The sequence below is a fragment of the Aythya fuligula genome, chromosome 7 (genome assembly GCF_009819795.1).
Source record: "Aythya fuligula isolate bAytFul2 chromosome 7, bAytFul2.pri, whole genome shotgun sequence".
NCBI classification, from domain to species: Eukaryota; Metazoa; Chordata; class Aves; order Anseriformes; family Anatidae; genus Aythya; species Aythya fuligula.
This window is the reverse complement of record NC_045565.1, coordinates 1714598-1739780: the sequence shown is the minus strand read 5'-3', so window position 1 is coordinate 1739780 and position 25183 is coordinate 1714598. Positions and strand designations below refer to the sequence as shown.

General features: G+C 41.2%; 1 protein-coding gene across 2 annotated transcripts; it reads left to right on the top strand.

Moving 5' to 3' along the window:
• Nucleotides 1-4150: 4150 nt before the first annotated feature.
• On the top strand, nt 4151-23959 carry SLC16A9 (solute carrier family 16 member 9). Of its 2 annotated transcripts, none has more exons than XM_032191752.1 (7): nt 4151-4187; nt 7827-7889; nt 9515-9743; nt 18839-18982; nt 19903-19998; nt 21847-22755; nt 23057-23959. In XM_032191752.1, exons 3-7 carry the CDS (start codon nt 9548-9550, stop codon nt 23233-23235), a joined length of 1524 nt encoding a protein of 507 aa, XP_032047643.1. In that variant the 5' UTR covers nt 4151-4187; nt 7827-7889; nt 9515-9547; the 3' UTR covers nt 23236-23959. The 2 variants fall into 2 exon arrangements, with proteins under 2 accessions (XP_032047643.1, XP_032047642.1); XM_032191751.1 differs by lacking the exon at nt 4151-4187 and adding an exon at nt 4513-4550.
• Nucleotides 23960-25183: the final 1224 nt, after the last annotated feature.

The following is a 25183-nucleotide window of genomic DNA, read 5'->3' as shown; positions in this document are numbered from 1 at the left end:
CCCTAAAACAATGAGCACACTGAGCTATCCTGGTCTTACCCGCTTTATATTTTACTGTGAGGGATGCTTTAATGAGATGAGTGCCAAGTGAGAAGATGGGGTTGAACATCAGACAATTCTCGCATCTCAGTAAAAATAGTGCTTGTGGCATATACTGACACTGAGCTCGGCGAATTTAGGGCTAACATAGAGGTCACGAGAAACCTATGCCATAAAAATGTCCTTCTTTGCATTCACTGAGAGTGAGGGCTGTGGAAAAATGGAACTGATACATTTCTTTGCTTGGAGATGTAGCACTGTAATTTTATTTCCATTTTACACTCTTAGCAAATGTGCTTCATGCTGCCAGCAGTTATTTGTCATTTCACGTGCACTATTGTATTTAGTTGAAAAATAAGTGATTTTTTAAAATTGTCCTAAATTATTGTTTGTTTTTTTGTTGTTTTGTTGTTTTTTTCATGATGTTGTAATACATAAATGTTACTATTTAAGGAACCCAAATAGTTCCTTTATTGGCTTAGAGAATGAAAATACATGGGGCAGATTCATCAAATTACATTATATAAAAGTTGTTGTAGTTCCCTAGTTTATTACAACAAATATACTAAGCAAGTTTACTTCTGAAATCTTCAAAAGATGGCCTTTGCATTAGTTGATTGCATTGCTTAGCAAGAATATTTAAATGAGTGGTAAGATAAAATTGCTTTTTTAGATACCTCTTTTGTGTAATCGTTCCATGGCCTCATTACTTATATGTTTGGTGTAAGAACCAAAACAAAACACAACTCTTAGAGTAATGCAAAAATAACAAAATAAATTATATTTTTTCAAAATAAATTACTTCTATATTTTTTTTTACAAGTTTTGCAGAAGCTTTGTAAATGACGTTTATTTTCCACATGTATTTTTTGAAGACTTCGAAAACTGATTTATCAATCAGCATTTGGAATTATGCAGACGAACAGTTCGTCAGACAGTGGTTAGCCTGGTGACGGTTCATCTGAACAGCTGCTCTTGTCCTTGCTGTGGGACCTCTTCAGATGACTGTGGTGCAGACACCTTGCACGGTATGTTAGCGAGACAGATGTGGTGGTTTTGCTGCTGGATCTGCATCTTTGTGGTGTAAACAAAGTTTCTTGTCAGCACAGCCCTGGTGGCACTAGGGGGTATTGTAGTACCATACTGGCAACTGGGAGGAAATCTCAATTCTTTTCAGCTTAAGCAATCTTATTCCCTTTCACACAAATCTAAGAGAAAGTGTAAAGATCCTATTTGGTGTGGCCAAATGGCACCTGACAAGCCTCTTTTCTTTCTTTTTTTTTTTTTCATCTTGCATGTAGGGTTAAATTATAACAAAAGACTGACCTTTAGACTCTGTAAGTTCACAGTTATTAATACATCTGCTTAAATTAAACTGTAGTCAAACTTCTGATTGCTTTCCTCACCTATTTTTTCCTTCAATCATTAATGAACATTGTTCATAAGCAAGTAAAAACACCCAAGCAGATGATGAACTTTGGACATATTAGCATGGACCTGTTATTCCAGAGTCTCATCTCTTCTTTTGCAGATTGTGTAAAGACTGCAAATGTACAAAAGGATGCTTCACAATCTGGACCACAGGTTACAGGACAGTAATTGATGAATTATTTAGAATCATTTTATGTTTTGAGATTTTCCTCCGTAGCAGATTATGCACCTTCTGAAAACAAAACCAAATGAAGCAAACAAAAACTTTCAACTGAGGCATTAATTCCTTTTTAGGCAGCTTTGGGTTATTCAGCTGCATTCATTACCTGAGAAGGACCCCTTCCAGGGCACATGCATGAATACCCTCTAAATTTCTTCTCTGTGCCCTCAGGAGCTGCTGCTGCTGCACCATCTGCAGAGTAGAGAACATTTCTAGATCATCTCTGTGCTGATACAGCTGTAGGTGACCTAAAATTACACATCCTGTGAGCATGCTACACCAAAAATAAGGTAATTTTTTAACTAGGTGTTGCTCTCATGCCTCACCATGTTACGTGAGTGTCTTTGTCCTTTGGATTCTCAGACCCAAGAGGCTGGGGGAGGGAGAGATTTATTGGCATTACTCAGTGGTTCCCTCCATTTTCTGTTTTTAAAGTAAGGGTTTAAGAATTCTTCTGGTGAGACGTGGGACAAAAGCATGGTTATAAAAGATGCAGCTGTGGCACCGTTACAATTCAATTGCCTTTGAAGGCCCTTTAGGAAGGTTTCTGATGTGTAGAAATTTAGAAGATTAATCAGTGATTTGAGAACTAAGCCAAATGGCTGTTGCCAAAATACCGTAGTCTGTGAGCAGAAACCTGCAGTTGGAGGGAGCTCCATTGCTTGTTATGAAACCAAGGACAAAGGACACACAGAGGGGGGACTGTTTCCTCTTGTCTTTTGCTTCTATGGCTTGTTTTCATGGGTCTGTTTTTTTTGCCAGCAAGGCCGTTCTCTCAATTATGGTATGCACTTGACTGGCACATACATATGAAAAACAGACTTAAATTAAAAGCAGAGGACTTGTCACGAAAAGGGCATCCAGAGACGTTAAAGCAAAGCAGTTAGGATCGTTCTAATTCTCATGTGGGTTTTCTCACTCAAGTCCAAAGCTGCTTGCGATCTAAAGTTGGTTTGCATCTGCCTAGGACTGCTTCTTCTGCGTAAAGACCCAATATATTTCCATGTATATTGTGAATGATGCACCTTAACTCTTCTGAATGCTCTTCTATAGGTAAACTGCTGTTAACTTTGAGCTTCTTGTATGCAGGTGTCTCCGATCAGCTACTTGAGAACATAAAAATGTTTTTCATCCTTTTTTTTTTTTTTTTTTTCATATGCATATAACCAATTTTGAATTGTCCTGTGTTTAATTTTAACCTGCAACTTTGTTTTTTAAGCTTCTGTAGAATTTAAAAAGCAAAACACTTCTGCCAAGTGCTGTAACGGGAACTGGAGCCTTTGTACACTTGTATGGAAAAAAAAGAGTTTTATCATAGTTATTAGTTTTGTAGTACAAGTAGGAAACTACACGTCTTGAATGGTTGTTTCACAGCTGTTATTTTCCAGCTGTCTTTTGTGTGTCTGTAGTAAGATTTCAGCTAACCCTTCCATTTCACCCCGTGTCATGGAGCCCAAGGAATGACTCAAGTAACTGGAGGCTGTGCTGGCTGGGCAGCTGTCTTCAGTCACTTCTGGTGTAGGCAACCCAAAGCAGCGTGCGTGTTGTCAAAATGCGGTGCTCTCCCCAAGAAGTTTCTTCCTGTATCCAACTACCCTTGTTTTTCCTAATATTCAATGCAAAATCCTTTGGTGGAGTTACAGCCCATTTACCACTTTTGGTTAAATGCATAAAAAATATTCCTTTTACTTTGCAGTAACTTCTGATTATTATTATTATTATTAATTTTTTTTTTTTTGGAAGAGTGATACTGTTTCTCCTCTGTCTTCTCTCTAGGTTAAACCCCATTTAGTTGTTTTCCTACCTCAGCCACTTTTCTAGAGCCCAATCGGTTTTTGTCCCTTTTTTTGCTTCCCCATTTGGCTGCCCTTTCTCCTGTGAGCTGCCCCCCCTTGGCTGAGGCCTTCTCCCTGCAAAGATGTCTTAGAGGAGACAGCAGTGGGTGTTGAGTTTATGTTGTACAGCTCTCACTCCTTCTAGGAGCAGGTAGCCTTGCTGGTTTCCTGACCATGAGGCACATTTACGCCCTTTCCAAGACACATTACGTTAATGAGCCTTTATAAACGGTGCACGGAGGCGGAAGGCTGGAGTGCAGCTCTAAAATCGGCTGCAGCTTGGAGCACTGCAGGGCTGCGACCGCTTCCAGCAGCTTCGGCCTTCCAGCAAGCGCTGTGGGGCCGCCTCCCTTGCCACCTGCAGCCAGGGCCCGGGGCCCGTGAGGCGCGGGGGCTCCCGCCCGCCTCGGCCGCTCCTGAGGCGAGGCCGCCCGGGCCCTGCGCTCGGCGCGGCGGGGCCGGGGCCGGGGCCGGGCCTGGTGGCGGGGCAGCCCCCGGCGGCTCCTCCTCCCGCCGGGCTACAACCGGTTGGTGCCGGCACCGGCCGCGTCCCGCCCCGCCCCGCTCGGCTCCGCTCCGCTCCGCCGCGCCGGGGATGCGGGGCTGCCCCGGCTCTCCGGGGGCGGCTCTCCGGGGGCGGCCCCCGCCGCCGCGGCGCGCAGGTAACCGAGGACGGCGCCGCCTCGGGGGCCCCGGGCGAGCGGCCGGCGGCGCTTCGTGGCCGCGGAGGGGCCCCCGGGGGGTGCTGAGGGGGCTCCGGGTTGCGCCCTGCGGGGCAAGGGCGTGAGGGCTGCCTGCGGCAGGTGCCCACGGGCGCGCCTCGCCCATGCCCTCAGCGCTGATGCCCTCAGCGCGTCGCCGAAGCAGCTCCGGGGCAGGAGGCGTCGTGTGGGGCTTGGCCCCCGGGGGCGTGGGAAGGGGCAAGGCGAGAGCCGGGGCCATAAAAGCGCCGCTGTCCCGCGGCACAGGGCCTGGCTGAGGGGTGCAGACGGGTGGAGAGCAGAAGCCGAGCGGAGCCCTTGCAGGTGGTGCACATCTTTGTGAGGGGCGCTGGGCTGGGCGGCGGGGGGCTGGTAGCAGCGCTGGCTGCCATCGGTATGGATGCTGCTGGTCTGGCAGGCAGTTGTGCTCGCAGCGAGGTTTTCCGTCCCCTCTGGGGCCGTGAGGCGCTGAGGACAGGTAGGGCTGGTTCTGCTGAGCTGACGGATCCAGCCAGAGCTGGCTGCTCTGTGTGCTGCCCTGATGGATGCTCCTTTACGTGAGCGTACGCTGCGCAATGGGGAGAAGTTATGTGCTCAGGAAGTTTTGTGCTGGTGTTTTGTTTTAAACTCCGTGCTGCTTTTCTTACCGGGCAGAAATGGGAGGAAGCACTTATGTTGCTGAGCCTCCAGTGTAAGCTACAAGAGGAAAGTGAGAAATTTTTAGACCTGAATGCTGACAACCGAGAGGGAAATATGTGTCCAGTGTAGAAATACTTAAAGACAAATATTTAAACATGGGGAGCTGCTGCTGTTAGAAGATCAGTTAAAGTCCGATGTCATCAAGGTATAGGTGTGTCTTTTTCAGTGCCTTTACCACAGTGCCTATGCTTGCTGTCACAGCTGGATGTGTGCAGATGTGCAGCGGGTCTTGGCATGCACGCGTTAGGGGTAGCTGCAGTGTGCTGCTGCTGCTCTGACACCCTAGGCGTTCCTGACAGGTTAAGTGGAGCATAAACTTCACATGGTACTTGTGAGAATGCTGACTGAAGAATAAATGCAAAGGTTTGTGAAATCTAACGCACTTTACAATGGGAGATGTTACCATTCTGCCTGGTACTGTCTTAATTTGTACCAGTGCCTTGCAAAACTGGAAGAGCTGTTAATCACCCAGTGATTCTGCTGGCATCAGCTTTCCTTGCAGCCATGTGCTGCTCACAGAAACCAGCATACTTAGCGAGGCTCCAGTTGCACAAATAACAAACTGAAAACAATCGTTTTGCTACTTTCTTTCTCAAGATTCCCTTTGCCACAGATTAACACAAGTTTCTGTGCTGAGGGCTAATGCTTCGGTCATAATTGTGTTTTCTAAGCCAATTCTTTTTTGTGTGTGTGCTCATCTGTCATCTTTAAGCTAAATTTTAACATTTATAGAAAAAGAGCTTGGTGTTGTGATGAAGCTGATTATATAAAAGAAAGTGGTTACAGCATGACACCACCATGTTTCTGTGTTAAAACTGTTGCTCAGTTCTCTAGGGTTTTCTTTGTTTCTTTTTTTTTTTTTTTTTTTTTTTTTTGTTGGTAGAGACTTCCATCAGACAGCTCTCTTTCTCTGATTCTTATTCGCTGTGAGTACAACTAATTGAAAAGCTTTTTCTAACCAAGCTTCAACTTACTGTTTAATTCGTTATGCTTTATTTCTCCATTTCTCTATTTTTGAAGTGCCTAGGTTTCCTGGAGTCTGAATCAACACCCTTAGGTTTTGTGAACAGTTAAGATTTGTGAAATGATTCCCACCTAAATCTTAAATCCACAGTTGTTTGTCTCTTCCCAGGATCACACAAGTCTTCCTTGTCCATTGAGCTCTCTTCTGTATGGGCTTCTGCTGCTTTATTTTTGATGTTTGTCCTCCTTCCAGCCAGAGACAGACAATAGTGAGAGGCACTTTGGATCCCTCCCAGGTAGATGCGCAGACTAGATGCACGTCCAGGCAGTGCTAGGAGTAACGATGGTTTAGTTCCTACTGCCAGCTCTTGTTTATCCTGTTAAATTTTTGTACTGCAACTTGTTACCTTCAGGGAAGTATTAAATAATGTAGCAATAAAAGGTACATGGATATCCACAGTCACAGTAACAGCTTGCTTGACTGGGACACCTTTAACAGTGTACCGTAGCAGAGGGCTCCGGGGTATGGGCTCCTCACACAGGGCTCTCATCTCGCATGCTGTCTTCGGGAGGACTTCATGCTTTTGGGAATGTTAGAAAATACACCTTGTTTTAGGTAGTTGGCACACAGCAATGTGAGCTAATGGGGCAGTCTGTGAGAGCAGGAAAGAAAAGCCAGGTCATGGTGGCTCATAAAAATAACTGGATCATTTTTTTACTTCAAGGACGATGTGTGTGGGGGAAGCTATGGTGATTTTTACTTTGTGCTTGACAGTTACAGTCTGTAAATGGCTTGAGCTGTTTAGAAAATAGAGCTATTTTTGCTATCTAAAAATCTGTTATTTTAGCTAAAAGTTATGAAAGATAACTGCTGTGCAAAATAAGAGGCTTCAGGATGTAGAAGGTCAGCTCTTCTGCTGCCGTAACTTGACAGAGCTCTGTTAAAGTCGGTGAAGCTATGCAGACTTGCAGCAGATGAGGAACTGATCCAGATGTTTTTTAAGTCTAGTAGAAAAGACTACAGGACCTCAGGCTATGAAGACTTTTTTCATCACCTGCCCTGCCCACCTTTCCCCACTGAATGTTTAGAATAGCAGAACTGAATCAAGGGTTAGGTCTGTGCCAAATTTTAGAGTGTCAATATAATGGAAATCAATATAACAGCTAGCATGTATTTGTCTTCTAAACATTACTTTTTAAACAAATAGAAGTTGGGATTATTCACTGTATTCTGTTATTGTAGTGGCTTTCTGAAAATGTCCTTGTTTTATCTCAGTGAAACTGTCTTTTCTTGAAGTTGTTACTTATTTCCACCACTTTTACTTCAGTCAGGGGCAAAACAAGCCAAGTGATAGGTATTTAGTGCAAGGAGAGGTGCATATGCCCACTCTTTTTGTGGCTAGATATGTATAGTCTAAATATCTTGTTTAGAGATGAAGGATCCCCTCATGATCCTCTTTTGTATAATTGTAAGGGTTATTTTTGTAGGAAAGTACCTATAAGCAGCTTTTTAACGCTTTGATGCCTTAAGGTATGTTGTGATATCTGTCAGCTGTCACCTTGGCACCTAATGTAATCAAGGGACAATTGCCAGACATTTGAAGAAGTAAATCAGAACTTAGATTTATAGCCGAAAGAAAACTTCGGAACATTTGTACCTGGAATACTGTCTCTTGAAGGACTGTCAGTATGTCAAAACCATAAATCTTTCCCCAGAGGACCTAGAACATGAAAATTTATTTCATGTTAGTAGGCTATGTTTTTGTTATTTTGGTGCTCAAGGCTGCTGTCAGCTTTTGATTAATTGAGGGAGGATCAGTATTTCTCCACTGAGGTAATTTGATAACGTGAGTACTTCTGAAGTTCCTTTGAAAAGATGCTTTTACTGTTGCAGTGATACTTCGGCTGAAAACTTGCTTTGCTGCTCTTTTTCTGCAGGTAGAGTTGCCACCTGAAGCTACATCTGTAGGGGGCTGAGGGACGCGTGGTGTGTCATCATCCGTAAGTATCTTCCCTCAGTGTATCACTTAAGTGTATCTAGGAACTAGAACTGTCCTTTTTCATGTCTCTATAGCAATTATTCCTCAAAAATTTATACTGCATCTTTTTTCTTTTTTCTTTTTTTAAATTTTCCATGCAAAATCGCCTGTGTGGAGTATGGGCAGCTTGAATTGAAGTTCTGTTGCTATCTTCTCATTTATACAATTGCTTTCATAAAGCAGTCGTTTTTTTCCTTTCCACTGAAAAGTTGAAGAGCTCTCAGCTCGTCATAAACAGGCAGCAAGACTTGTTTATTTTTCTGCTTTGTCTCCTGGGATCTCCCAGAGCAGAACTGTTACTGCAGCAGTCTTAATGCACGCTCTGCAGTGTGCAAATGGTCCTTGAGAACGTTTCATGAGAAAACTGGGTAAAATCTTATCTGTCTCTGTTCTACAGGATAAAGAAAATAAAATGGTTGAAAATCACGCATCTGGTTAGTTAGAGAGCCAGGAACAGAACCTGGGTTTTGTGATCATCAGTTCAGCAGATTGCTCCCTAAGGAGAGGGAGGGCAGGTTAGTTTCATGCAAGGGAACTCACATATCTTTGGAGTCATCCAAACTCCAAAGTAGTTTAGCCTGGGAACTTCTGAATTCTTCACTAAAAGTTAGAGGTGCCAGTCTCTACATTCAGAAACTACTCTTGAGAAGGTGAGGACAGTCGGTTATTTAAAGTTGTAGATGAACCGATGATGGATCTTGCCATGAAGCAGAGAAGAAAGTACTTACGGAGGTGAAGAAGTGAGTGCCAGTTTGGTGAAGGTGGTGGTATGTGAAAACTGTGCAGAGGGCAGGCACTGTAACAGCTTGTAAGAGATTTTTGTATGTGTGTTTAATACTGTCATGTCTTGCCATACAAGTCAGACCTGTGTACAGTTTTAGAACTCAATTAATTTACTTACTAACGTGTTCAAAGTGTTCTTGGAGGCATCACTCCTCTACATGTCACCTGGTCAACAGAGGGAAGTTCTGAACTGTTACTGCATCCGGAATGTCAGTAGTCGTCTTCTTAGTCGTCCCCCCAGAGTGTGCTATCTGGTTGCAAATGCATTGTGAAAATGCATAGTACTATGCTTGAAAATGGAATCAGAATTAAGTAGAGGTTTTGTTGTTGTTTTTCGACCTTGAAATAATATTTTTATACTTGTATTTTTTTTTCAGACCCAAATTATTTATTGGGGTTGTTTCATACTTGTAACTTTTCTCGTCCTTTGAGCCTATATTATACTTTGCTCAGGATGGTGGCGCAGCTGGTGGCCAAGTGCTTCTCTTGTTGCACTGTGCCATATAGTGATTCGGCAGGTTTTCACAGAAGCCTACTTAACACTCAGAAAACAAAATGTCCCCCCTTTCTGTAATACAGTGCTGATGTTTGTAGGACATACATCATAGTGCGAGAATAATGTGTGAAGCTGAAAAGGTAGAAGTACCAAATGGTAACTGATCTTTGTTGCTGCGTGCTGAATTTTTGATATTTCTTGAAGGTTGCTTGGCAATGTCTCACTTGTACAGCTCACTTGTATTAGCAGACTTAGGTCAGTCACATTTCTAATGCCCTGTTCCGTCTGTCTGTTTTCTGTTTGCACAGGGTTCATCTGTACATCTACACTCGTCTGACAAGATGGTGTTTCGGAAACCACCCGATGGTGGCTGGGGCTGGGTGATTGTTGTCGTTTCCTTCTTTACTCAGTTCTTGTGTTACGGATCACCACTGGCTGTGGGAGTCTTGTATTTAGAATGGCTGGATGCTTTTGGAGAAGGGAAAGGCAAGACTGCTTGGGTTGGATCACTAGCAAATGGAATCGGATTGCTTGCCAGTAAGTACAGATAGATACAGTATTTATCTTAAAATGATATGATTCCTTTCTAATAGGTGCTTTCATCTGTGTGTACTTTTGGAATAATATTAAAGACAGCTGCAAATGATGAAAGAGAATGAGGGACAGTGCATTTTTTGTTTTAGGCCAGGATAGGTAAGAACATTGCATTTATAGTTCCACTTCCACTATACATAAACCACAGCATAATGGTAAAAGAACAATAAAAATGTTAACCTAAGAAAATTCAAAATAAGTGTATTTTAATAACCTGGAAATACCAAACTGTGTCTGAAAAGCTGAATAGTAATTTTGTTGATGGGATTTTTTTTTTTTAATTCAATGAGACTTTAAGTAACATTTATATCAGTATCTTTAAAAACAGAGCAAATTCCTATTCTGAAATGGCTCGAGTGCTCCAGGCAGGAAGTTCTGGCTGAATGTGAGAGGTCACTTCTTTACTGTGAGAGTGACAGAGCACTGGAACAGGTTGCCAAGAGAGGTTGTGGAGTTCCCCTCTCTGGAGATATTCAAAACCCGCCTGGATGCCATCCTGTGCAACGTGCTCAGGGTGATCCTGCTTGGCAGGGGGCTGAACTAGATCATCTTCAGAGGTCTCTTCCAACTGTGGCCATTCTGCAATTCTGTGGGGAAAAAAAAAAAAAAGTCAGTTAACAAACCAGTTACTCATTCTTCAGCCCTAGAAATAAAACCTCCAGTTAGGGTGGGTGAGGGTTCTTCTGTTTGTTTCAGGGGAAGAGAACTGCTTTTGAAGCCTGTAAAGTTATGGATAATGGTGGCATTAAATAAAACTTTACTGAAAGCTTTTCTTTAGTAAGACATTGTTACTTGATGAAGAGGAACAGCAGGAAAATTAAACACTGTAAAAGTCCATAGGTCCATTTTGCTGTTATTGTTTTAATATTGAGCCACGGGTATTTTACTGGGTAACATCACTAACTTCTGCTTTTCAAAGATTCACCATGGGAACTATTATCTTTTTGCTGAATGTGGACAAAAATTGCCTGTCAGCAGAGAAATTGCTGTGGGCAAAAGCAATTAAGTAACTTCAGAATTTGGTTCAGGATTCTGAGGCAATCTCTCCTTTAGAGAGGGTTGATGTTTATATCACGATACGGAACTGAATAAAGGCCACTGCTTTGCATGACTATAAAAGGCTAAATACTGGTGCCGCTTTCGTGTTGGGGATTTATATCACTAGGCAGAATAGAAATGGGCAAAGGCAGGTGAATCATTAACCACAAGAAGACTATATTCAGTCCCAAGGTGTAAGTGGGCTAAGGTCTGTAGACTGATCTTCTGTCATACATTTCTATTTTCATGCTTTAAGTGCCTTAACTCCCATTATGAAAGAATTAAAGCCTAAATAAACTTAAGTGAGAGAATGAAGTGGGGGGAAAAAAAGTCTAAACAAGATAGTTACTTTAGAAAAACTAGGCAGAAGGGGATTGCAAGAGAAAGGGTGAAGAAAAAATTTTTCTCTGGAGACCAGAAGTCTCTGGCTCACTCTCATAACAGCCTCAGTCCCTTTCCTCGTGTGTCAACACCATGGTGGATTCCAGATCTCTGAGTTCTCTCTGCCTTGCCTCTCTCAGTATTTTACTTTATAGCAAATGGAAACTTCTGTGACCAAATGATGCAAGTAAAAGATACTGTTGTAATTCACTTTGGTATGGAATGATCAAATTGCTTGAAATTTTGACAGAGGATTGGAGGAACACTGTCAGCGTGATTTAACTCTTTCAGTTTGGGGTTTGAGAGCGTAATAATTTGCAATATTAATTCAAAGAAAAGTACAGACAGGGCCTTTTAATTGCATTGATGTAATCAGAGTTGATTGAAAACAAAATATGTGTTCCCTGCTTTATCTTCAATGGAAGATTCCCCTCTCTTGCCAAGGTAGGATCTGACCTTAAATGATAACTCTACTTGAATAACCTTGTTGGAGGGGCAGTGTAAGTATTACAATCTTTTCTTAAAACTAGAATGCATTTGACAATTTATGATTTTGTGTCCTGCTGGTATACCACTGTACTTCTGGAAAATTCCCCCAATACCCTTTACATAGTAATATTTAAAAGTTAACACTGTGAGACTGATATAAACACAGTAATTATGTTTCCTAGTTGATGTGGGCATACATAGCAGGAAATAATGGAAAAATCCTATTGCTTTCTCATGAAATCTTTTGTCTTGAGGGAGTGACTTCTAACTCTGGTAGTAAAAGCTGTTTATTGCAAATAAAGACTTCATGGAGGAAGTTTAGCAAGGACTGAAAGAGTGGAATTGATGTTCTTTAGTATGTGTCTATGAGAATGGGCAGAAGAATGGTTAACTTGCGAAGGAATGGACTACTGATACCATATCTTCTACTCCCTCTTTGTGGGAGGTCTGTTTCTCTTCCCTTGCGGTGCAAGAAGGATGCATTAGTGGCAGTCTCTAAGAAGTTCATCAAAATGCTTTCATGTTGTGTTAAAAGTGACCTGAAAGACTGCAATTCTCTAAACGTTTTTTTATTGAAGAGCACTTCATTTAGGATCAGTTACTACTAGAGAGCACGTAAAAAGATACGGTTATTTAATTCTTTTTATTTCTACAAATGTCTCGATCATTTACTGTGTTAGAATTCAAAGGGCCGCAGTAGATCAGTCTTCTGAATTGTTTCAGGGAGCATTTTCAGCCTAGCTTGTGGAACATTCAGTTTCTTACAGATTGTTTTTCATGCAGTTTTCATAGCAAGTTTGTTTCAGACATAGTCACTAGTGTCAAGAACATGTGTTTTTAGTGCAAAAATATTGGTATAACACACTGCAAAGTTAGACCTTTTTCATGAATATGGAAGAGGAGAACTTGTTTGTGTTCTCATTTCGGCTATTGCATGTTTAGTATTGCAGGCCAGATGGGACCATTCTGTGTTGTAGCCTATGATGTTAAGTAGATGATCAGGCTAATTGAGCTTTTTTCTAAATTAGCATATTTTCATGTATGTGAAAAAGTGCAATCTACAATTTAGTAATTTAACAATCTCCCCAAGCAAGCTGATTTCATCAACAGAATTGCTTGTGTGAATTGCTTGCTAGTGACAGGACAGGTTTATCTCAAAGCCTTTCAGTAGTCTCTTTGCCTCTTACTGTTCCTGACTTCTGCTATTTCTTGTTCCTTTCCTTCTCCTTTATTTTTATTTTCAAGCACCGATCTAGTTATTTGTAGACATATTTTCAAATATTGATACTTCTAAAGTGATCCATGTTGCATGCAGAAAAGATTGTAATTCTCATTTGAATTAGAAAGTGTTTGTTTAATGCATTCTTCATCTCTTACAACTTTACCTGGTAGTTAATTGCCTCCTTAAAAGTTATGTAATCTTATGATGGAAGTTGCTTGACTTTAATTTTCAGCTAAGAACAAGTTTATCTTTAAGTGGTATATTTGAAGTGTCCCTGAGTAAGCATGGTGTGTGTCTGGAGACTGCAATCAAATTACTTGTAAGTGTTCTTTTAAGCCTACACCTTGATGCAGTCCCTTTGTCATCGATGCAACAGTCTTTTACTCTGTTAATTACCCTTAAGGCTCTTCTGTAAGCCTGCTCCACCTTTGCATCAACTTTCTGAAGCCGTGGGTGCCAGACTGGAAAAAGAATGGCATTGTGGTAGGTTTACAGCAACATGCATACAGGCAATAAGTTAATGTCTGTTTTCTTAAGGGAGATTTTTCTCGTTGATAGCACTGAAAAATACATTAGATGGTGTCTGTAACAGTGGAAGGTAGGTCCAGTGGCTTTGCTAGATGTATACTGTAATTTCACCGAAAAGAGGAATATGTCCTTATATGTCTTTATATGCCAGCTGGCAGTGAAAAACATTTGTGTATGTCTTTTCCCCTTCCCTCTGTAAACATAATCTTAAACATTTTTTTAAATAGTAGATGCTGGTGAGTCCTTTCACATTTGCTCTATTGGTATACTTTCTACAGTGTTTACTTCTGACTTGTGTGAGAGCTAAACTTAGACCGAGACATAGAAACCTAGCACAGCACCCTGTTTATTGAGATGAACTCCCTGCTAGCCTGGTGTTCGATTTCTGTCCTCTTGCAGTACAGACAGTGTGGCTAAAGCCTGTGTTCAGCCCCTGGCTGGAGAAGGGGATGGGACAGGGACCTGATTCCTTGCAGGGTGACTTGAGTCATCATCACTTTCTGTGATGTGACCTTACCATGTATTGAAAGGAATGTGCCTAAAAAAGAAAGAAAAGCAGCAGTGTCATTATGCAGGGCAGAGGTGAGACCTCATCTATGATATTAGCTATCATAGCACTGCTCAGGCTCTAGTAGATGTGGGAGATGGCTCCGGGGATGATGTAGGGCTTGTTATGTAGGAGGAAATTAAAAGAGCTTAGCATGTTTTCCCTGGTAAAACAGGCCAGAGGAGGATATTTATTATGTTCTTGAGGATAGCTTGTTTCTCCTGCACCAAGTGTTCTTAATCTTACATGCATTTGGAGCCTGAAATTAAATTAGAGCCATGTTATACTTGTTAAAAGCAAAACAGACAAAGACCTTGGCGCCTGGAATTGGCATCACAGCTGTTTATAGTAAGAGCTGATTTCACAGGATTTGGCATTGCAGGAGACACCGACAGTATGTGTCCCATTCCCACTTGCCTTTATTAATGGAGAAAGAACAAAGGCGAGGTTTTCTTGATAAATTAATGGGGTGTTTCTGCTGGCCTGAGGTATTTCATGTTAAATGTCCAAAAACGCTTAGTTCTGTGTTTCTAATCAATATTTGTACAACTGTGTAAAAGACCTTTGCGGCACCTGCAGACTTTTGGACAAAAATCTTGCATGTAGATAGCTCCCACTCAAAACTACAGAAGCTGTACGTAGTTCGGAGGGAGTGGAAATGTTTCCCAGATTCCTCGAAAGAGGAGCTCTGTTCATTTAATAATTTTATCACAAAAGAGCAATCTTTACGATGAGTTGAAAGGAGGGGGGGGGTCCTGGCTGGTGCAAAAGGTTTTTTCTGATTCTTATACAGACACTTGAAGGATATTACTTTTATTATGAACAAGTTTCAGCAATGCTTTTAATATGTAAAAATGTTCTTTTGTCATGTCCAGTGGATTTTACTGACAGTCTGTGAGCATTGCTTCTACTCTACCATTTCAATGGGGTAGGTAGGACAGATACCAAAGAGTAGGGTGGGTCAGATTGATGCCAGTGATAAGAAAAAGAACTGTTGTCCAGTATTGCTTGTTTAGGAAAAGGTTACGTGTGTGTATGAGGTGAAGGAGGGAGGACCCTAAATATGAGAGAGTGGGGAGGGAAAGTATTTGCTTGCCGATTTTTTTCTCTCCATGTAAGAAGATTGAGGAAGAGCATGTTAGCTCTTGATGCCTGTAAAAGAAAACAACTCTGTAGTGAAGCTGCAGACTGAAGCATCTGCTTTGGAAGGGTTGTGTCTGTAGAGGTCAGAAGATTGTGGCAGTTACAAAGTTCTTGTGTCAGCAGCAGATGGCTTGTTTTCACATCTCACAAAGGACTCAGTGTCACATCTGAGTCTCACTGAGGTTAAGGTCTTTTATTTATTCATAAAATCTTAATGAAAATATCAATGTACAATTGATTCCTCGAAGGAGTTGTCTCTCTTTGATCTTTCTACCTGAAGATCTATTGTAAGAGCCTGTCTGTTCTGCTGCTGCTCCTGGTTTTGTCCAGGGAGCTTCTGGGCCACTCGCCTGCATAAAATACAATTATCAGGCTGCTGAGCCTTGACAGGTTGTGTGCAGAAGAGCAGTGGCTGCCCTTGTGCTGCCTTCAAAGTCTTTTAGAGCAATTCAGTTTTCCTCCTAGAGTTAGCTGCCATTCTGATAAACTGGGCTGGTTTCTTTTCTGATAGACTTTGGTCTAGTTTTTATGATGCATCATTTAGAAGAAAAAAAAAACCGGGGTTTTTATTTGTCAAAGAGGTAAATATGTAGCATTGTCTTCAAACACTAGTCTAGTACCAGCGCTAACTCCTGGAGTTGCTTAGCAAACTGAAGAAACGCTGGCTTAAAAGCCATTTTCTGTGCTTCCTATTGAGGATTGCCATTGAGAGTCTATTTTCTGTTTAAGTTATGGTGGGAAATGCATTATCAGTGGAAGGATCTTTCTGAAATAGTTGACTAAATAAAAACCCTTTTGCTGCCTGAAAGGCTGTTTGCATCCGATTGTACATTGACTCTCACATTCTTGGGAATACCAGCGTCCACGTTGAACAAAATCCACAGGGCAGGAGTTCACAGAGGAAGTTGCAGTCCCACTCTGGGAAAGTTGGATGTTTGACCAGATTTAACTGCCTTTAGCCCATTGTGCTTGAATTGCTTCCTAGAGAATTACATGTTTGTGTACAGTAAACTCCTGTGCAAATACCATGGTAATAACCAAAGGTAGTGCGCCTGGTGAAAGCAGTGCCAGCTCTTTGGGAAACAGAAGGAATGTGGAGAGGCAGGAAAATGAAACAAAGATACTGGCTGTCATGGGGGGGCTCTTTTGTGACTTATTTTCTAGCAGTATGATGAGGGGAGTGTGAGAGTAGGGCCTAGTGTGGAGGGGAAGACGGAGCTGTTTTTCTTCTTGTCCTGGGGACGTATAATAACTGTTTCAATAGTTATTCTGGGGCTCCTTATAAGCGGTGCCATTGCTGAGATGCCAAATCTCTTGCTGTGTGAGATGACACTTTAATTCTGAGTTTACTGGAGCAGGTTCTTTAGCTCTGTGCAGGTTGTTTTCCATGTGAGACCAAAAAGATCTCTTTGTACTTTCTATTCTCTTTTTGGGATTATTTTTCGTAATGGAGAGAAGCTGGAAGAATGTCTCCTTGGACCCTGTCAGGGATGCCTTTGATGGTGTTCCAGAGGAAAGTGCCCTTGTCAGGGTACGCAGATGTGTTCCTCAGCTCTGTGTCTGCCTTCCTCTGGCTGGAAGCCGGGCGGTCCTGCTTCACCTCAGATTTTCTGATTGCCACCAGTGCAATCGCTATTAGCACCACCACCGCAGGCTGGGCGGAGAGCTTCTCAAAGAAGAATGTGTCAAAATACAGATACTGTTTGTTTTAGCAGGGCGGTGGGTAAGAAATAAAGAGTAGAAAAGAGTGCAAATTCCTCTGCTTAATTGAATTCTGTTATCACCACCTAATGTTCTTTCAGTGTAGAAGGTTTTTGGTGTGTAATACAGATCCAATCCTTTGTTTATTTTTAAATTCTGCGGTTTTAAGAAATGTACCTATCTTAATCTGCCAGTTCTACTAATTAATTCTGAGAGTCAGCATCAATCTAATGCTCTCAGCTTTTGTTCTTGGCAAGTTACTCTGCCCAAGTTATTCTGGCCAGTTTTCATTCTCACAGCATGCTGGTGTTGAGAAGCAGCAAGTGCTTACATCTTTTTTCATCATTTCCAAAGTCCTTGTAAACCCAGCTTCCCCAGAAGACTTTCTTGTTTCTTCTTCAACTCTTGACTCTTGTCTGGGTAAGCCCTAATTCAAGCTCTCTTCTTTTTTAAGTTCCCTAAACAACTCTCACGCAGGGCAGAAGTTCTGACCTGCCTTCTATCTGAGGATTGTTTCACCTGCTAGCAAATCCATGCTTCTGCCTGCCAGAACTGCTTGTCCCATGGCTGGTAACCACGCAAACACCTTGTCTACATTCCCAGCTGCTTGCTTCTGTCTGTAAACCTAGGCAAGCACCGTCATCAGCTCCAACTGTTTTTGTTCACCTTATATCATCTCTCGGCTCAGCTCCCATCTGCCAGGAACCGGAGTTTTGTGTGAGTCAGGGAGGGCCAACCTGAACGAATGGCAGACTCCTGAACCACTGCTTTTGCAGATTGATCGTGGAGTGCCTTTACCTCGGTGTGAATGCAATACAAAGGTGGTGAGGGATTTTTGTTGTTGTTGTTGTTCTATAAGTAATGTCATTTGTGCGTATATCTAACTTATAATTTAATGGCTGCCACGTTTAGGATTGTGGGACTAATAGCTAAGTCTATTTATGAATAGTTGGAACTGAAGGGTTTCAGAAGAGAATTTGTATTTTGCAAGCCAAGTCCTTTGCTGGTTACTTATTTATGCAGAACACCAAGCTTGCTTGCTACTTCAGACTAAAAGGCATATTCCAGGTCACACAACAGAAAATTAAATGCTTATTCTACAACTTCTGTGAGGGAAGAACTGATTCAGTACAAGCAGAATATGAACATTGCCTGCACTTTGTTCTTGTTTTGAAAAACTAACCAACCAAGAAATATTGGGGAATAAAGAGAGGGAGAAACCTCTTCCAAACGTCTTAAATATTGCTTTGGATATTCTCAATAAATACCTTTTTGGTTTCCATAGTTGTACAGTAAAAAACGATACAGGGAAATAAGCAGTTATTTAATAAAATGCTGCCTGGGAAGTATTTAATTCCCCAGAAAATCAGGGGAGAGTACCGTTTGTCTTTATCTGGCATGTCAGCAGATATTTTCTCTATCTAAGCACCAGGTGGCATTGTTACTGTGATTATGATCAGAAGACATTATTTTCTATCTCACTTTTATAAATTTCATCTTATATCAAGATGACTACCAATACTGTCTTTTCTGAAATGCAGTTTTAAGTCTCTATGGAAAAAAAAAACAGCTTGACTAAAGCTTGCCTGAAGGTCTTATTTTTTTGGTACCTACAGATGAAGACACTTTTCAGAACCTTTGTCAAGTCCTTAGGTTTGTGGGCACAGTGTTATAGGCTAAGTATGTGTATGTATCATCCTGTGTTTAAATAATGTTTTGTTCTCTCTTTTCTTCCCCACCCTGATACAATTTCATGTTCTTTTTTTCAGTTTCTCCTTGAGCAACATATTTGCAGGCTTGATCATTTATGTTTTTATAACCTATTTTTTTAAGAATCACGTAAAAATGAGTATTCTTGATTGTTATTCAATTATACATTTAAATAAGTATTACACAAAACATTTCCACAGTCTGAGTGTGCTTTTTTTTTTTTTAAGTTCTTCCTGTTGCTGCTATTTACAACGAATGTTTTTCCTGCTTTTTCTCTAGGTCCTGTCTGCAGCATATGCGTATCATCTTTTGGAGCAAGACCAGTAGCAATCTTCAGTGGCTTTATGGTGGCTGGTGGCCTTATGATGAGTAGTTTTGCACCTAACATATACTTTCTGTATCTTTCATATGGGATTGTTGTTGGTAAGAAAGAGCTCCCTTTTATATAGACACTTAGTCTTTATCGTTCTTAGTCTTGCTTTGCAAATCTGGAAGAGGAAGCTGATTCACATAGGCAGCTGTAGTCTGGGACTTCAGTTAGCAAGGATTATTTTTATCTGGGGAAGGGTCACACAGGCAGCCTGTTGCCATGTGGTAAATGTTTGTCAGAATTCGAAAACAATTTGTCCTCTGTTGATGCAGTTGTTAGAGGTGGAAAGACTCAGGTTTTACCTAAGGGATAGACTCAAGCAGTTCTTCAGTGGGCAGGAAGTGCTAATCTTAAAGGAATAAAATCTCTTCAGGAATTTTGTTATGTACTCATTCAAATTTGGTAAATTAGAGATAATTAAGGAGTGGTGTTGTTCTCCACATAACTGGATTGAACCTAATATGCTCAGGTATTAAGCATGAAAGTGCTGTTCTCCTGGCAGGGGGTGACCTATCTCTCTGCAGCAGAGGGCTGCTGTGGGTGGTTTATCAAATTGCAGATTAACTGTGTCAAGAATCCAGGCACCTCGCTGGCCAGCAGGACCCAGCAGGGCATGCTGGCTTGGGCACGGTGCCATGCAGACGAAGCTGTACTGTTTGCCAGGGCCAGCCCCAGGACTGAAAGCCATTTAGCTGCTTCCACGTAGCACAGAACCTGAGCTGGTAAAATCCTCAAACCAAGCCAGCTCCATGTGGGTTCGGGAAATGGGACTGGCTGTGGGGAGAGAAGGGTGGGACAGTGCAGGCAGCCTCATGCCTCTGTCAGCGTGACCGGTGCTGAGCCAGATCTAAGGATATCTCTGTGTCTGGGGTACGCCGCTGTATCATATGGGGAGTAAGTGGGGGCATTCATTTCCCAGAGTATGCTGCATGTTTCATTGCATCCCAAATCTTTATCCCAAATCTTTCTCCAGGGCTTGGATGTGGCCTTTTGTATACTGCAACGGTTACCATCACTTGCCAATATTTTGACAAACGCAGAGGCCTTGCGCTTGGTCTGATTTCAACAGGTATGATTTTCAATTGTAGTTCTCTCCATCAAACCTTTCAGTGCTGACACAGCTACCATTACTCTGGCAACAGTAAAACAGAATATTATATTTTTCTGTTACTTCCCAAAGTACTTCTCAAGTCAAAACATAGTAGCAATGATCATGTAACAGCAGGCTTCACATAAAATAGTAACTACATTTATAGGTGTGTGGTGCAGGTTATCCATAACGATGAGGAAAGGACGTTCACCAAAATGAAAGCAGATTATAAATAGCTGGGGCTGTATGCCATGAGTAATGCCAAGGGAAACTTTCTATAGAGCTCTCTTCTCTCTCTTTGTACTTACACAAGATCACAGGTAAGAGAAAGTCTGGAGGTACAAGATATAAGTGCTGGGTTACTGTGATCTCACAAAACTCTGTCTGCTAAGGAGTAATTGAAGTTTGGGCTTTTTTTTCTTTTCTTTCTTTTCTTATTTTCCAATATAAAAGGAGTCTAATGTCTGAAATCTTCCAAAAGGTCATCCCAACTTTAGGTCCATGCATGTTACAGGGATCCTAGAGGAATGAGCCTCTGATAATACAAGGGAAATCCTTTGAAGGATGCTAGACAGGCTTTCTCATCCTCTCTCTGGGTCTTTAGGTTGTGTGGTGTTGTCCTTTATACCAAAAGGAATTGCTAACTTAATGAACCAAGTCAGAATAGATAAAGAAGCACCTTGTTCCACACCTGGCTTTCTGTGTTGTACAGTGTCTCTCCTCTGATCCCTTTTCTCACATAACTGTTATTAGAGAGAAGCTTGATCAATGTGGTCAATGTTGCAAAATATTAATGCCTGATCCACACCAGCATATTGAAGGGGAACCTCTACAGAAGCGTCCATTAGAATTGTTTTCATTGGCTTTTATTGGGTTTACAAGTGGTCTGCTGTAAGGCCTGATCTTATGGAGTCTTAGTTGATTTTAGTACCTCAAAGATAAAACAAGTCTGAACTTTATAAGTTTTTGTTGTGTTTTTAGCACTAAAGTATATGAATTGCTTTAATAAAATCTAGGGGCAGTCTTCAGAAAATCATTTCAAATTAAAGATTGTCTTTAATTTGACTTGTAAAACCAATGCTCTGTATTCGTGAGTGGAGATCCATTGACTTTTAATCCAATAGACTTCTGCTCGCCTCAGCCAAGAGCTTTTTCTTTACATTATTAGGATTGCATAAAATGCTTGTACCCATATTAATTGTGTACCTTTCAATATTTTCTTCTGAATAGCCGAATTTTTCAAATGTGTGTTTGCATTTGGAGCCCCTGCGAGGCTTCAGAAATGCCTTTGGAGTAAATGCTCTTCTAAAATGTGAGCCACCCTCCCTAAACATCAAATAGTCACTTGCTGTTTGTAGGAGGGCTCTTGGTGAACCACTGGTCTGTTCTTGCCTTGGAGGAGGAAGGTGGCAGCAGTGAGGAGAAAGGGGAAAATAATGTTGGATGAAATTCTAACTGTACTAACTCAAAATGGTACCTGAAGGAGTATATGGATGTATGTGCTTGGCAGAAGGATGGCTTAATTGTTTTTGATGTTTTTTGTCAGACAGAAAATTTATCCTACTTGTTTCTGAAGTGTCTGCTAGTGTTAATCATTACAAATTGTTCAGATATTTTGAAAAGCTGTTTATTTTGGGCATACTCAATAAAGATGGTTGTGCATTCTCACAAAGGTGATAACACCAGTTTGTTAAATTGGGAAGAGGAGCACTGATGACTCAGCATTCCTGGGACTGTGTTTTGTAGTTGCTGAAATATGGGAAATTGTTATTAGTGAATGAAGTTCTCAGCTCTTCAGTTTAAAACGATCTTATTTTCATTTTATAGGCTCAAGTGTTGGACTCTTTATATATGCAGCACTGCAAAGAGAGCTTATTGACCTGTATGGACTGGATGGTTGTTTGCTAATAGTTGGTGCACTGTCTCTAAATATATTAGCATGTGGCAGCCTAATGAGACCATTGGAGTCATCAGATTCCCCTTCACCAGAAAAATCATGTGTAGACAAAGTCCCAGACCAATGTTTTGTTTACCATGAAAAAGAAAAGACTGTTGAAGAAAACATAAGCATCCTTGAAAAGGGCTGTATTGATGAGAAATGTGTGAACAATGTGCCTGATTTCAAACAAGATAACATTATAAATAAGAATGTATTAAGCTCAATAAATGTAAATGAGAAAGACACTTATAAAAAGAAAGTTGTGGAACAGACAAACTTCTGCAAGCAACTTGCCAAAAGAAAGTGGCAGCTCTATTTGAACTACTGGGAAGAAACCATTGTTCTTTTTAAGAACAAAGTATTTTCAGCTCTCTTTGTTGCCATCTTGCTCTTTGATATCGGTGGATTTCCTCCTTCCCTCCTCATGGAAGATGTAGCAAGAAGTGCAAACATTGATGAAGAAGACTATCATATGCCCCTTATTTCCATTATAGGCATTATGACTGCAGTTGGCAAACTTATTTTAGGAATACTGGCAGATTTTAAGTGGATTAACACTTTATATCTATATGTAATCACCTTACTAATGACAGGAGTGGCCTTGTTTGCAATTCCATTTGCCAAAAGTTACCTTACACTAGCAATGCTTTCGGGGATTTTGGGTTTTCTGACTGGGAACTGGTCAATTTTTCCATATGTAACAACGAAGACTGTGGGAATTGAGAAACTGACCCATGCGTATGGGATATTGATGTTCTTTGCTGGACTTGGGAATAGCCTCGGACCACCAATTGTAGGTAAGGTCAAGTTAGATATTTAAAAATTAACAGAAAGAACTGCCCACAGGCAAATTAATTCTGGTTGGTCCTAATTATGATGAAAAGATGAAAATCTTAAAAAATAAATCCTGTTTCTCCTGAACTGGGCAATCTGATTTTGTTCTGTTTTCATCTTTGATGAAAAGCACATTTTCATGTGTAAGTGGTCAAAGTGTGTATTAGATTTTGTCCTCTTTATTTAACGATGCTTTTCTAAGTCGCGGTGCTGTGTTCAGTTTAACTCCCCATTGATGCTCTTTCCTTTTATTTTCACCCTCAGGTTGGTTTTATGATTGGACACAAGAGTATGACACTGCATTCTACTTCAGTGGCTTTTGTGTTTTACTGGGAGGATTTCTTCTGCTGTTGGCAGCACTACCCTGCTGGAATGCCTGTACCACACAGAGCTCAAAGCTGCCTCCAAACACTTACTCCTACAAAGTTGCATCTAGTGCTTAGGTGACGACTGGAAAACACTTCATGCTTTTTTTTTTTATATTATAGAGCAACGTATTTTAGTAATTTTCCACTTATTTATGAAGTCCAAAAATCCTCATCACTAGAAAAAATTCCATTGCTGGTTGGTGTTCCTTTTTTTCTTCTGTTTTTTCTTTTTTCTTTTTTTAAGAACAGTCTTATTTTGTCTACTATGCACTGTGTTTTCAGCCTTTATCTACTGTAATTTCCTTTTGCCTGTAATGGGTATATTCTGCTGTATTATCAGCTGTACTGTTTTTTATAAGGGTTGGGTGGTGTGGAGGGGTGAACACTTTGAAGCAAAAATGAAGGCCTGTTTCTTGTCCAAGAAGGCTGGCATTTATGTCACCTTTTATAGGTCTCCAAGTTGCACAATCAGACTTTACAAAACATTAATTTGCCTTATGAGAATGTAATGCTGTGTCAAGGTGCTTATAACATCGTGTTTAGATTAACTTTTTGGACTTTTTAACGTTTCTCCAATTTACGATGAAGTGCCAATTGGAGAGGGGACGAAGAGGGAGAACAAAACCAACCTTGTGTTGTATAACTGAACTTCGTGATGGAAGTCAAGATTCTTACTACCACTGCAACTAAGAACTGTTTATAAATATTGCACATTTTGTGAAGTCTGTTTATAACACTGTTGAACCAAAATCTTTTAAACCAAGGAATAAATATGATTGTTGAAACCACGTAAAGAAATGCTGACTCGGTTATGCAAGTTGAACATCTTTAGATTGGAGTTGGAGATATGCTCACAGAAGCCTGCAGGTGAGTGGTTCTAAGCAAGCTGCTGCAGTCTGGCAGTACGGGGTGCATCTCCCGCTGCACAGCTCCGGTTTAGTTGGTTGAACCTGCTGCGGAGATCTTGTGCTTAGTCACAGAGCTTTAAATTTGATTGAATTTGGACTTGATTGAAAAAGGTAAAATGTGATAACTATATATTCTTTGTTATTTTTTGAATTGATTTAGCAAGGAGAGAAGCAAGTAAAAGCAATCAAAAAAATGTGGTGAAGTGATAACAGAAGAGGTAAGGGACAAGCAGAGGTGGTGAGAGTTGGGACACTGGAACACCAAACAGACTCTGAGTGTGATCTCCTGAAGCTACTGCCCAGAAACTCCCTAGCTGCAGTCCAGCTCTGTGTGCCTGTGTTGTTTTTTCCCTCGAGTTTAGCCTGAAGCTCGAGGTTGGCATGACTGGGAGGATGCTGCGTGAGGTTGAAGTCTTTCCTAAGCAAGGCAGGTGATACGAGGCAGGATGGCTCAGCTAGGTCTGCCTTGCCCTGCAGGCCCAGGGCAGCAGCTGTTGCTTCGCTGCTGCTCCCACACTGAAGACATGCCTGGTTGCTCTCGTGCTGTAGTCATAGGAATCTCCTGTCCACTGGTGGCACATCCTGTGAGATTTGGCTTCTTGTTCTAGGCCTGAACCTTACTGGAACGTGTTGGGAAATCTTGTATGAGTTGGAAGTTCTTAGACTTTCCTGAGCTGCATACTGTGCAGTTGTCTGCAGCTGCCCCAGCAGAACATACTACTTCTCAGCAGTAGTATTGTCTTCAGATGTCTGCTGTGACTTTGGCTCGTAAACAATCCGTAAGATAAAAATCAGATAAGAAATGAGCATCTTTTATTGTCCTAGTCCTATGAACAGAGTTACTGTTTTTGCAGAACTCATTAAGCAAGAGTGATATAACCTTTAAGTGGGGCAGACACGTGTAAGTTTTGTTCCCTTTTCTGATCCAAGTTGGGAAAAAGCAGGTTGTCTTAAGACATTTTCTGCTGGCTTTCTGGGACTCACTTATTCCTGTTTGTATTAAAGCCTGACAAAAGTAACAATGTAGTTATTTGGCTTTGTATTTTTTCCTCAATGTGTCATCTGGGTGTAACTACTGTGGTTTTTATTTCTTGGATCGCTTATTTAATGCACGT